We start from the raw sequence: 14,056 nt of genomic DNA on the forward strand, positions 1-14,056 counted from the left end.
AAAAGTGCAATTAACTATTTAAAGCGCTCGACTTCTGCCCAGCGAAATCACGCTAGTAAATTAGAGAAAAAGTAGTCCACGAGCCGGACAGAAAACAGCGAGCCTCGCATGTTTTCTGTACTTGGTGGATGCGCACGAGGAGGACTAGCCACCGGAAAAGGCATGACGTATGCATGCCTTCGACTAACGAAAGCAAGCGGATTTTATTAGGCAAGCCCACGAACCAATGAAAAACACTGACGTGATGTCGACAGGGCTCCGAGCCCTTTTCTAAACACTAAAGCGTCTCGCTGCCATACGCATTCGCGAGCGCATGCAACGCAGGCTCGACCCTAAAAAGGCTTACAGGAGAGTCAATGGAGACCAATGCCCTCATCACGAGTGGCTTCTCTTTCCCTAGCCTTGCACCAACTCCTGATTGTGAAGGGATCCTACTTCCAAGTTTTGCAGTGTTGTCCACAACCAAGTGCTTTCCTCAGAAAAATACATCAGGTCAAACCTGCTGAAATGTACTAAGGGGAAATGCCTGGTAAATACTTGTTCATACAGTTATAGTGTTGATCACACCAAACTTCACACAGTATGTCCCACTGTGAAGGGCTAAAAGTGAGAATTATTGCATCTCCCTCTAGGCTACTCATTGTGAGGGACTAACAATAAAGAGTTGAATTTAGGCATCTAATCACATCACAAATTACAAAGCCTATTTAGCAAAATACTAACCATGCCTTGAGGACTTACCTTAGGAGTAGCTGATGTATTAATTGATAGAGGTGCCTCAGACTTCCCCCACCCCTCCTATCTTTAGCACTCCATTGCTTTCCATTGACTGGAAGCTTTGGCAAAGAAGATAATAAGCTATGGGGCATAGGTAGATTACAATTGTTAAACCAGTCTTCGTATTGTGTGTGGAAACAGATTTTCATCTTCTCTGTATTGCTTTATGTTTCTTTTCTGAAGCTGTTTAAATATTTGTCAATCAGAAATACCTTTATCTTCTACCTTCCCAGGGTTCTAATATCGTAACTGCATAATTAATATGAACTCTCTTTATTATCTTATACTATTTTATAGTATAGTGCAGTGTTTGTAACTGGTATGACCTTGTAGCACTTTCTAGCATAACAGTTTGGCTTGACCTTAACCTGGTGGAAAACTACAAAGGCTAAAGCCCTCACTATAGGGGAGATTGTTGTTCCTACTCCTTACATGTTACAAATATCATATTTTATTCCCACACAGTTGTGCACACGGGCAGAAATGTGCAAAATTAGAACTGCATAATTGCAAATAAAGTCAAGAAAAAGCCCAAGTGTAAAAGATGATCACATCTGCTGTCCAGCTTTGATTAGAGTGTCTCCTTTACATATGAACTTCTGTAGGAGGAGCTGCTAGGGAAGGAAATCTATTCTTCTCATGTCTAAGCGGCCTAAATATGGCAAAGAATAACACATACATAGATGGAAGAGCATTAATTAACCAGTCAGCAAGTAATAATGACAAGTAATCCTGGGATATACATGAGGAGAACTTCTTTAATCCATTCCTAAGACATTTGCACTTAATACAATAAATTATTCAACCTGACGGTCAACTGTCATCTCCAGACTCATCCACCAGGTATACATCTATTTGCCCCTGTGATATCACATTGCGACAGTGGGCTTTGGGATATGCTTTCACTATCTTGGTTGCTTTCTTCACACTTTTCAGGTTTCTATTGCAGATCAAAGTCAGGATGATCCTGTGTTGATATGTTTAGGTGTCGTGTTCTAGTCACTGTGGCATTTTCTAATGCTGGTTTGGTGTGATTGAAGGGCTTTACCAGTTGCCTATCCTGCCTGTTTTCCCAGCTGAAATAGATGAGAAATGGTGTTGCTGGCTAAGTTACATTTTTAAACTGTGCAGTGTTCTGTCAAATGTGTTCTTTGAGTTTGTGATGTGTGGCTTCCATGTTCTTTCGGGCTAGCTTCCTGAAGCGGAAAGTCTGGTTCCTAAAAGCCAGCATGTGACTGAATACATCCCGGGGGGGGGGGGCTTACCGGAGGCCTTCTCCAAGCGTTCCCCACCAGACTCAAAGGTCCCCTGACAACTGAAAAGGGCTAAATCCAAGTTCCTTTTGTGGCACCTCCCTGTGTGGGTGATGCCCGTATTGAAGTCTTGCACTCTTCAAGATAAATGGACTGGGCCTTTTGAGATGGTGGAGCACAAAAGTGATGTCACCTATCTGGTGAACTTGTGCACTCCTAGGAATCCTTTGAGGGTCCTACATGTGAACCGCCTCAAGCCTCACTTTGAGAGAGCCTCTTCCTGACCTCCTGTCTGCCAAAGGGAAAGATGGGTCAGGGGAGGGTTGAACCTCTCCCCCTCACTGACTCTAGAAGAACAGAGGGGTTGTCGCCAAGAGTTGGGACAGTTTGCCTCTCTTTTCCTCTATCCCAGAGGTCACGCACTTGTGCACACATGATGTGGACACTGGGGAAAGTCCACCTGTGAAACATAAAATTTACAGGGTGACTGACAAGGTTAGAGCCAGCATTAAGGATGAGGTATCCAAAATGTTAGCTCTTGGTGTTATTTTGAGTTTACCAGTAGCCCTTGGGCCAGCCCTGTGGTCTTGGTCCCAAAAGCTGCTGCTCCTTGTGCCACTCCAGAACTCAGATTCTGTGTGGATTACCGGGGACTCAATGCGGTCACAAAGACTGACGCCCACCACATCCTCCAAGCTGATGAGCTTATTTATTGGTTAGGGGCTGCCAAATATCTAAGCACCTCTGTAAAGTGTTAGAGGCCTTGCAGAAGGCAGGCCTCACTATTAAGGTACGTAAGTGCCACATAGGGCAGGGCTCTGTAGTGTAATTGGGGCACCAGGTAAAGAGTAGCCAGGTGGCACCCCTACAGCCCAAGATCAACACTATTCTGGCTTGGAAGCCTCCCAAGACCCAGACTGAGGTGAGAGCCTTTTTAGGACTCACTGGTTACCACAGGAGGTTTGTTAAGGGGTATGGCACCATTGTTGCTCCCTTAACAGAGTTAACATCCAAGAAACAACCAAAGAAAGTGATCTGGACTGAGTCTTGCTAGACAGCTTTTGATGCCCTGAAGGCAGCCATGTGCACAGCACCCGTGCTGAAGGCACCTGACTTCTCTCAAGAATGTGTTGCGCAGACTGATGCTTCAGAGCATGGTGTGGGAGAAGTACTTGCACAGCTAAATGAAGAGTGCCTATACCAGCCTGTAGCCTGCATTAGTAGGAGGTTACTTCCCCGGGAATGTAGGTGGAGTGTGAGAAGCTTTTGCTCTGGTCTGGGTGCTGAAGAAGCTAAGACCCTACTTGTTTGGGACTCACTTCCGGGTTCAAACAGACCACCAGCCCCTCAGATGGTTAATGCAGATAAGGGGTAGGCACCCAAACCTGTTGAGGTCGTCCATCTCCCTACAGGGAATGGACTTTACAGTGGAACACCGCCCTGGAACAGAACACGCCAACGCTGATGGTCAGTCCAGATACTTTCGCCTAAGTGATGAGAACTCCCATGAGGTTGCGTAGTGCTCCCCACTTTCAGCTGGGAGAGGGGACACTTGTTAGACCTGGCCTCCTTAGCGTAGTCTCCCCCGTCTTTTTTGCCTCTGCTTCCTATGCTTTGACTGTATGCTGGACTTTGTTTTTGCCGGTTTTGGTACTCTGGGCACTTAACCACTGCAGACCAGTGCTAAAGTGCAAGTGCTCCCTGTGTAAATTGTATGTGTAATTGGCTTTTCCATGATTTGCATATTTGATTTACTAGTAAGTCCCTAGTAAAGTGCACTAGAGGTGCACAGGGCCTGTAAATCTAATGCTACTAGTGGGCCTACAGCACTGATTGTCCCACCCACATGAGTAGCCCTGTAAACATGGCTCAGACCTGCCATTGCAGTGTCTGTGTGTGCAGATTTAACCTGCCAATTCAACCTGGCAAGTGTACCCACTTGCCAAGCCCAAACCTTCCCTTCTTATACATGTAGGGCATGCCTATGATAGGCCCTAGGTAGTCCCGTAGGCAGGGTGCCATGTATGTTAAAGGTGGGTCATGTACTGATGTGTTTTACATGTCCTAACAGTGAAATACTGCCAAATTAGTTTTTTCTCTGTTGCAAGGCCTTTCTCTCTCATAGGGTAACATGGGGGCTGCCTTTAAATAACTTCTAAGAGCAGTTTCCCTTTGGGAGCATGTGAGGTCTCTGAACTCACATTTTAAAAATACATCTTTTGGTAAAGTTTGTTTATAAATTGTCTGTTTGAAAAAACCTCTTTTAGCAAGCGGGCATTGTCTTGCTTAAACCATTCTATGGCTCTGCCTGCTTGTGTATTTCCTGTCTGGGTCAGATTGACCGTTGCGCTGGTTGTGAAGCTCCACTAGAGAGTGACACAAAGGGAGCTGGGGTGTAGCTGAAGTGACTCCGCAGAGGCGACCAGCGCAGGCTCAGTCAGTAACAATGTTCTTCTTTATTTAAGCATAACAGTTACAGGAAACAGGTCCTTTGGCGATGATCCCCCAGGCTAAACTGACATGAATCAGTTCTACACATTGCGGACGCAATAGAACTCATCCATGTCATAATGCCCCAACACTCTTTCACACCAAGCACAAGCAAGCACACACAACACACCCCCCCTTATCTAATAATAAAAAAGATAACTACCACATAATGAAGAACACACACACAATACAAATAAGCAACACAGACCATCTCTTTCTCTAAATGCCTAGAGAGCTTATTCTATACCCAACACCAATCTAAATACCTTGGGAATTTATTATATATCCCAACACAAAGGGCCTCATTATGACCCTGGCGGGCGGCGGAGGCCGCCCGCCAGGATCCCGCCCTCCATTATACCGCTCCGCGGTCTGAAGACCGCGGAGGGTATTATGAGTTTTTCCCTGGGCTGGCGGGCGGTCTCCAAAAGACCGCCCGCCAGCCCAGGGAAAAACTCCCTTCCCACGAGGATGCCGGCTCGTAATCGAGCCGGCGGAGTGGGAAGGTGCGACGGGTGCAGTGGCACCCGTCGCGTATTTCAGTGTCTGCAAGGCAGACACTGAAATACTTTGCGGGGCCCTCTTACGGGGGCCCCTGCCGTGCCCATGCCATTGGCATCGGCACGGCAGGGGCCCCCAGGGGCCCCGCGACCCCCCCTACCGCCATCCTGTTCATGGCGGCTTTCCCTCCATGAACAGGATGGCGGTAGGGGGGGTCAGAATCCCCAAAGCGCCGCGGTCAGAATGACCAAGGGAGCACCGCCGGCCTGTCGGCGGTGCTCCCGCCCCCGTTGGCCCTGGCGGTAGAGAACCGCCAGGGTCAGAATGAGGGCCAAAATCCTTCAACCAACAGGGAGATTTAACCCTCCTCTTTCCCTCTCTGTTCGAAGATTCCGTCACAAAATCCGATACTTGCTCCCTACCTCCTGCCCCTCCATCACACTCATTATCACCGTCTTCACAATCATCAACACCATACTCACAATTATCCACCACAGTTGCTTGATGAAGAACAATCCTCCTCCTCCACCAACCAATCAAAAGTTTTCCTCTCATCCATCTTCCCATCCAAAGCATTCTCACAACTTCTAATGTTCTGTCCATCAATATGCAGTGTGACACGTTTTAGATTTCAGACTCTACCATCACTCAATCTAACAGCGTCATGCAGCACCTCCATCACTTGCTCTGGTCCAAAGTACTGACTCTCACCCTTCCTAACCTTATAGTTTTTTTTTTACACAAACCCAATCGCATACACAGATCTTGAAAGGTATCGCACTGTGCAACTTATCATAATAAGATTTCTTCTTTTCCTGTGATCTGTCCAAACAATCCTTTACTAACTCTGGGGACCAACGTCTAATTCCAGTATCCACCAACCAAGCAGGATTACATTTTCCTCTGGGATTCCTTCCTCTCATAATCACAAAAGGACTTAGGCCCAGATGTAGCAAAGGGTTTTACCCATTCTGTGTCTATGGGAAAATGTGTTCGTACATATGGCTCTAAATCCAGTAGTACTATTCTCAGTAATTGTGTATGCCCAAATGGCCTTAAACACAGCAGTATGCCAATCCACATTATTTCCCACAGCTCCCTGAATAACATCCTTGATGACTCTATTAAACCTTTCCACGGTGCCATTTCCACTGGGATTATACAGGGATGTAGTTTTGTGCTTGATACCTACTCTCTCAAAATACGTCTTTGCTGCATCAGACATGAATTTGACACCATTGTCGCTCAACAAACTCCCCAGAATACCCTCCGACAAAAACGTTCTGTCAAGAAATTCCAAAACTGTATTAGTGTTAGCCCTTTCCATTATTCCAGCCTCCGGCCATTTAGAATACAAATCCATTAGTACAATTACATACTCCTGTGCTTCACCTACCGGACCAAACAAATCCACAGCTACACACTCCCATGGCCGTTTAGGTACAAGCATTTGCTACATAGGTGGTCTCAAAGTGTGTAAACTCTTATCGGCTGTAGAACACACTTCACAAGACCAGACACATTTTTCCACAGCCTTATCTACACCCGGCCACCAAAATAAATCCTTAACAATAGATTTGGTCCTGATGATGGCAAAATGACCCTCATGACACAGTTCCAAAATCATCTACCTTACCCCACATGGAGGAATAATTTTATCTCCACTCAGAATAACCTCCTCATCCACTGAAAGCTCTGACCTAACTTCCCAAAAGTACCTACAAGATTCTGTCAACTGATCCTTCCTAGGCCACCCTTCCAAAACATACTTCAAAACAGATTGCAACACTACATCTCCTTCCATCTCCTTCTTCCAAAATTCTTTTTTAAGAGCCGGTTTACCAGAGTCATGTACTAGAGCAATACTGAAATCATTCCATGGATCATCCACACATTTCTCTAATGGACTAGGCAATCTAGACAAACAATCAGCCACCCGATTATTCTTACCAGGTACATACACCATGAAATACATAAAGTCCTTCATGCGCATGGACAACCTCGCAATTCTCGCTGAAGCCAATACACTGCCCTCGCATGTGAGTAACTTGATCAAGGGTTTATGATCACATTGAACTGTTACCTCCTTACCCCACGCAACTGCACGGAAATGCTCCGATGCTCAAGCACAAGCCAAAGCCTCCATTTCAATGACCGGATATTTTTCCTCAGAAGGTGATAAAGATCTGGAAGCAAACATAATTATCCTTTCCTTTCCATTCCTGTCTTTTTGAGATAAAACTGCTCCTAGTCCCTTGTTGCTAGCATCCGTAGTTACAAAAGTATCTATCTCCGGGTTCAAAATTTCCCAAATTAGCCACCTTACTCAACTAATTCTTGACCCTGATAAATTCTTGTTCACGCGATTCACGCCACACAAACCATGTGTTTTTAATAACAGCCTCATGTTGTAGACCTTCTCTGCAAAATTCGAAGCAAACTTCGTGCAAAACTCCGCCATTCCCAGGAATTATCTCACATCAGTAACAATGGTATTCTTTATTTAAGCATAACAGTTACAGGAAACAGGTCCATCGGCGATGATCCCCCAGGCTCAACTGTGTCAATCAGTTCTACATGTTGCGGACGCAATAGAACTCATCCATGTAATAATGCCCCAACACTCTCTCACAGCAAGCACAAGCAAGCACACACAACAGTACCCTGCATATCCTGAGGGAGGAGTGGTCACTTACACCTGAATGGGCAGTGCCTGCCCTCACACAATGTAGTCTCCAACCCCCTGGTGTGTGTCTGAGGCCAGGCCTTGGCAAGGCAAGATCTTGTGAACAACAGACTTTCCTTTGAAGTTTGCCTACTTCAAAGGCAGAAAGGGGTATAAGTAGCAGACGCTAAGCCCCAGATTTTCAGATTACTTCTAGATTCAAGAGGAACCTCTGCCAAGGAGAAGAGCTGAAGAGCTGGAGGAGGATTACTGCCCCTTTGCCTGTGACTGTGCTTTGCTGGGTTGGCCTGCAGTTGCTGCTTTTGCCTGAAAGAGGACAAAGACTGGACTTTGTGGTATATTCCTCCTTGTGAAGTGTCTCCAAGGGCTTGGATTGAGCTTGCCTTCTGTTTTGAAGTCTCAGGGCCATCAAAGACTTCCTCTGCCACTCTCTGCTGAGACTCCTGCCCAGCGGTGCCCTATCCAGTCCCTGGGCCCTTGAAAGGTGAAGCTGGTAGAACAAGGACTGAAATGCATGCACAGGAAGCTGTGCTAGGAAAATTTAGATGCACCACCTGCAACGCTGCTGTAAAAACAATGCGCCTCACGGCTGAAATCGACACACCACCCGCATCGCAGCTGGGAAATCCATGCATCACCTGATTCGCGGTTGGAGAAATGATGCAACACCCACTTGCAGCTGCTGAAAATGACGCAAACCCCACGCCGTGCGGTTTTCCATCACCGTGTGGCCAGATTTTGCAAGCATCATCGCTGGCTATCAAAATCAACGTGAACCTGCACGGGTCCGAGGTGCCCCATCCGGAAATTGGTGCATCGCTCTCTTGTTGGAGAGAAACGACGCACGGCCTCACTTGGGAGTAGGGAATCGACACATCTTTTCCAACGCACGCTCGCCTGTGCGGCTTTAGTTTTGACTCAAACCAGGTACTCTGTGTAACAACAACATTTCCATTGTTTTCTGTGGAGTAAAAATCTTTTTACTTTAAAAATTCATAACTTGACTTCTGTATGGTGGATTTTTGTCATTTGGGTCTTGTTTGATTTAGATAAATATTGCCTATTTTTGTAAACTGGTGTGGTGGCAATTTTGTAGTGTTTTCACTGTATTACTGTGTGTGTTGGTACAAATACTTTACACATTACCTTTGAGATAAGCCTGACTGCTTGTGCCAAGCTACCAAGGGGGTCTTCTACTTAGGACTCAAAATACAAGCCCGGCCTATCGGCTTTGCCTTTGCTTGTTTGATACTAATATCTCCCTAGTAGTTGGTGTGCCTAAGTTGTGAGCCAAATGTGTGTCTGCAATGTATTCTGTCTACTGAATTGAATGTTTCTGTGCGGCATGTGTGTTTTATGATTGTGTGCAGCATGTCTTGGAGGTAAATTGAGTTGGGAACCTAGTGAACACTTTCTGTATGGCATATTTGAACTATGTTGGATGTATGAGACTTGTTATGTTATTGTGTTCTGTTATAGAATAAAAGTATGTTATTGTTAAGCCATTCTGTTTGTTGATCCAAACAAAGAAAAATATTTTAAATAAAACAATGTTTATTAAATATATCATATGTGTTTCATTCACACTTAAAAATATATTAATATAGAAATAAACAGCAATGACATTTTAGTCATAACATGATATAACTAGGAAGTGATTAAATATAATCCAAGTATCATTAGTAAAATATCAAAGTAATATCAAAACAATAATATTATAATCATAATACATGGGAGTCTGCAATTGCTGTATAAAAGCCAGTCTCACATTTCCCTATTACAGGTGACTTGTGATGTCCATAGTCACTTGCAATAAAGAAATTACATAGCCGCTCAACTCTTACAACTTATTACAGTTTAATTCTGACGTCACAATGCCTGCTGCAGAGCCAGCAGTGGAGGGGAAAGGCAGGCCACAGAGGATAACTAAAGCGGCAGTTTGAAAACGAAAATGAAATGTGACTTTTTCTTCTTCTGTTCAGTTTTTTTTAGGTGAGCAATGATAAGTAGAAAGGACACATTTAGACATGTTTATTTTTGCACACGTTAGGTAAATATAGGCAAGATAGAATTTCTTTACATGTTTCTACATATTCTGAGCTATAGCGTTTTTTTAAAAACTCTTTACAACAAATGTCTACCTGCAATTTTGTGTATTTAGTTTCGTACTAGTGATTCTACTTGTATGCTAGATATTTGCAAATCTCCCATCTCTTTCATATGAAAGAGCACCACACCAAGGAATTAAGGACGTTCTGGGAGGATGATTTATTATTAGGAATTAAGTGTCCCGTGCTGTGCAATATTGCGACATTGCAAGTCACCTCAGAGTTCCATGACCATATAAAGGAACTCAGCCTTTGTCCTCGTTCCATTGTATGTTCACAGAACTCCTCAGTGGCTTGCAGTATCCCTATAATGTACAACAGGGGGTAATTTATGCCATATATTACGCAATGTTACGCTTAGAACTATAAGCATCCCATTCCCAATGCCTCACACTAACTACAGAGAAAAAAGTCTTCTTATTACGGCAGATTAGTTTTATATTTTCATATGGAGTTACAGATTCTGTGAATCAGGGTTTCTTTTGACATGTGAAAATCCTTTCCACCACAGGACCTACAGGCATCCATTATGTGGCACTTATTTCCTTCAAAAGATGCTGTGGCAAAAAGACCCCAAATTTACAATAGTTTTTGTACAAATTGGATTTTCACCTTGAATCCGTTTCCTTGGTGTTCTATACGATTCATTGGTATCTAGAACCACACAAAATCTAGGATTGATCACTGAAAATATTGTGCAATCACATGAGCTTAAAACTCATCCAAGTTTTATTTTCCATGTCTTTCTGCATTAGAACCTTGTAGAAGCAGCAGAAGAGGCAGATCTTCACCATGAATTCAATGAAACGCTTGTGGTAAGTCTCTGCGCGTATTTCTATGCATTACCTATGACAAGCCCTGTTTGTCTAAGGATAGAATACATATATTTGTACTGTCATAATGGACCAAATGGAAAATGACTACTCCTCCAAATGGAGATGTGATTGGAAATTAGACTGGGAATATCCAGTTATGATAACACAGATGTCAATGATGGATAAACACTGTTGACTATTAGTAATCAGTTTAGGAACTTTATTCAGCATTAAATGAAAAGTTCTGTACTTCCAAAGCCACCCCAACAGTGAGGACAAGCTGGTTTCTCAAATCTTTGATGCGTTAGACTCTCTCCATTTAGTAACTAAACTGCTAGCAACTTTTCTATCTCTGTTTATGATGAAATAACTCTGTCCTTCAAACCTCATGCTGTGGCAGCAGTGGCTATCTATTTTGTTGAGTTTTTATGGAAGTTCAATGACTTTCTTCTTGTAACGTTGCTACATTGGATCTATTTTTATTCGACTGAAATGTGTTCTAGTTAGAGGTGATGTTTTCTTTCCATGAAGGAAGTTCTTAAAGGAGACTACATTGTGTAATCCAGACGTTTGATAGAAAATGCTCAGCATCTAACAACATGAAATCTTAATTAAAGCACATTCAGCTAGGATGTGTGTATCTATGTGGTCTTTGTAAAGCAAGAACATAGCCAGAACACAGTGGAGCATTGTACAGGGTCAAAGGCAATGACACAGTCATGGAATGTTTGGGGGTTAGTTATGTAACGACAGCGGAATGTGGTTCTCTTTAAAAAGGTGTGTCCATAGCTCTTCTTCATTTGGAGCACTGCTGGGGCTGTATTAATGGCTACGGGTATGTCATTCAGATCCGGAGTGGATAGTTGGAGACCTTCTGCCTTGTTTTTACTTTACTCCACTTCTTCTCCAGTCTGATGGTGTCCAGACTGTAGATGATCCAAAGGACACCGCAGTTGGTAAGCTTGTCAACCAGATTGGTGGGGTGTCCAGAGGAACCGGGGGTGGCGGTGGCCCACAAGAGTTAATATCTGGTAGCATGTGTGAGTAAACTTTGCCTCAAGGTCAAGAAGTGCGCTTTGAGCTGGGCTCTGGGTTGCAGCTGTCAATATGCACAACTATTGGAGAGAGAGAGAAAGAGCCAGAGAGTGAGAGAGAGCGAAAAGGCTGGTAGGAAATAATTAACGCTGTCATTAATGGTCTAAATTAAGACCGGCCATCTCATGAGCACCACGAAAGCAGGAGCAGATTATGAGATGCTATCAATGAACAAATTGAAGGATATACTGCTGGGGCTAACATGGCGATTTTGCACAGGTCTATCATTTTCCCTGGTGGAAGAGCCTAACAGAGGTCTCTATTGGGTGTTCCATGACCCCAGAATGATGCTCCTTTTCCCGGTCTATGACACTCTCTTCTCTTTCCCACCAGTTTGACTACTACAATTCCGTTCGGATTAACGAGAAGGACGAGGATGGAAACTATGTGGAGCTTGGAGACGAATTTATCCTGGAGTCAAATGAGCATTTTAATAACATGATGGTGAACACATCCCTCAGCAACGTGCAACTTCCAACCAACGTTTATAACAAAAGTAAGCGGCTCATACCCTGGCGCCGGAGCGCGACAGACTGAATGTATCTGCCTGTCCATAGCATTTGAAGATGTAGGTCCATAAAATATGAATGAAGGTGCCTATCTGACCACAACGTCTGCAACATTTATCATCAACTGCCCTGCCCATTTTTACCAACATAGTCCTCAAAACATATGCCCTGTGTAGGATTTTAAGCTGCAGCAAACGAACCCTAGATCATATGGCCACTTCCCGCATGGGGTGATTTTAATTTATAAAAGTCAAGCCTGAAAGTGCATACATAAACACTGCAAGTTGGGCAATGTTACAAATCTACACCAGCCAGAGAATCACTGTTGCAGGAAGGTAACATCTACCTTCGTTTCCAAATAGAGGGCAAGTGATCTTGTATGATCAGGTTCTCGTTCAGACTCACACTTGTTGATCACTAGAGCCCAGGATGACTATTTTCCTTCCTCAAGCAGCTGTCACACAACTGAAGCAGATGTGCTAATTGTGTAGGGAATGGGAGTGTTTGTTATAAGTACCTGGTCAAGTTAATTGCATTTTGCTATTGTCGATCAAGGGTGTGTGACAGCAACATGTATGTTTGGTAAGGAAAGGAAACTGGAGATATCTTAAGTCTGGAGACAGAAGACCACCATGTCCGTGACTGCTATTAAATAAAGCAGTCTTTTTTTTTCAAAGTGTAGCCCGTTTTCCTTAAAGGAAAACGAGCTGCACTTTGAAAAAAAAAACGAAACCTTTAGTTTCGGTATTTTTCAGGGCAGGTAGTGGTCCCTTGGACCACTGCCTGCTCAGATTTTTTTTTTTTTTTTCCAGACACAAAGGGGAAGGGGTCCCATGGGGACCCCTTCCCGTTTGCGTCTGGGTTACCATCCACTTCAAGTGGATGGTAACTGCGCTTTCATTCGCGACCGCAATCGCGGTCGCAAATGAAAATGCATAGCGAGTCGCAAATAGGAAGGGAACACCCCTTCCTATTTGCGAGTCGGAAATGCATTTTGCGAGTCGGATCCGACTCGCAAAATGCATTTCTACATAGCACAGAGGCTTTTGCGACTCGCAAACGGCGATTTTCGCCGTTTGCGACTCGCAAAACCCTTGCTACATCTGGCCCTAAGTTTCTTGACTTGTTAATTAAAGCATATAAGTCTGTTTGTAGTATTGCAAAAGACATTGGCCAAGCAGAAAGTCGACTGAAAGGACTTCCAAAACAAGTTTCAGTAAGACAAGCAACTTTCTTAGAGCTATGCATACCTTATCCTTATCTGATCTAGGTACTCTAGTGCATATGTGCTGGCAGTAAATGAATGTCTCTATGTATGCTGGTGCCAGGAGATCCTATTTGACAAAGTGCTGTCAGAGTTTAGCACTGCACCAGGGGTTTCAAGAAATAACCAGAATTTGTTTTGAACAGTTTTTAAATTGAAAGACAAAGGAACCTTTGTACCTTGTGGATAAGGATACAATATCAGCAAAGAATCACGCTTGGGCTGTGATACATTCTTATGATAAACTAGAGATCCAGTCCTATTTGACTGTGTACTTTCCATCACGAATGAGGGATGTGTTTTTTAAATTGCGCTTCGACAGGTATCCAACGAAAGATGGCACTCCAAAATGGTCACAACAATGGGCATCTAATTGTTGTAGGCTGTGCGGGTACACTCAGGAAATGTACCTGTTAATGTTAATGTTAATGTTAATCCACATGATATGTGTCTGCCACCACTTGTTTGATGCTCAACACATTTTTCTAAAAACACTGTACATAGAAGCAAGAGTGAGAACGTGTCAACAAGCCCTCATATTATGTTTATCGGCAAATC

The 14,056-nt window shown here is 43.9% G+C and overlaps 1 protein-coding gene across 1 annotated transcript in view; it reads left to right on the forward strand.

The window, feature by feature from the left end:
- Positions 1-14,056, forward strand: part of CACNA2D4 (calcium voltage-gated channel auxiliary subunit alpha2delta 4) — an 861,469-nt gene that overhangs the window by 232,640 nt on the left and 614,773 nt on the right. Inside the window, exons 4-5 of the mRNA XM_069228087.1 lie at positions 10,571-10,630; positions 12,059-12,221. Coding sequence (XP_069084188.1) covers positions 10,571-10,630; positions 12,059-12,221 — 223 coding nt within the window. The remainder of the gene's footprint in view (positions 1-10,570; positions 10,631-12,058; positions 12,222-14,056) is intronic.

This window comes from Pleurodeles waltl, chromosome 4_1, assembly GCF_031143425.1.
Source record: "Pleurodeles waltl isolate 20211129_DDA chromosome 4_1, aPleWal1.hap1.20221129, whole genome shotgun sequence".
In the NCBI taxonomy this organism is placed as follows: Eukaryota; Metazoa; Chordata; class Amphibia; order Caudata; family Salamandridae; genus Pleurodeles; species Pleurodeles waltl.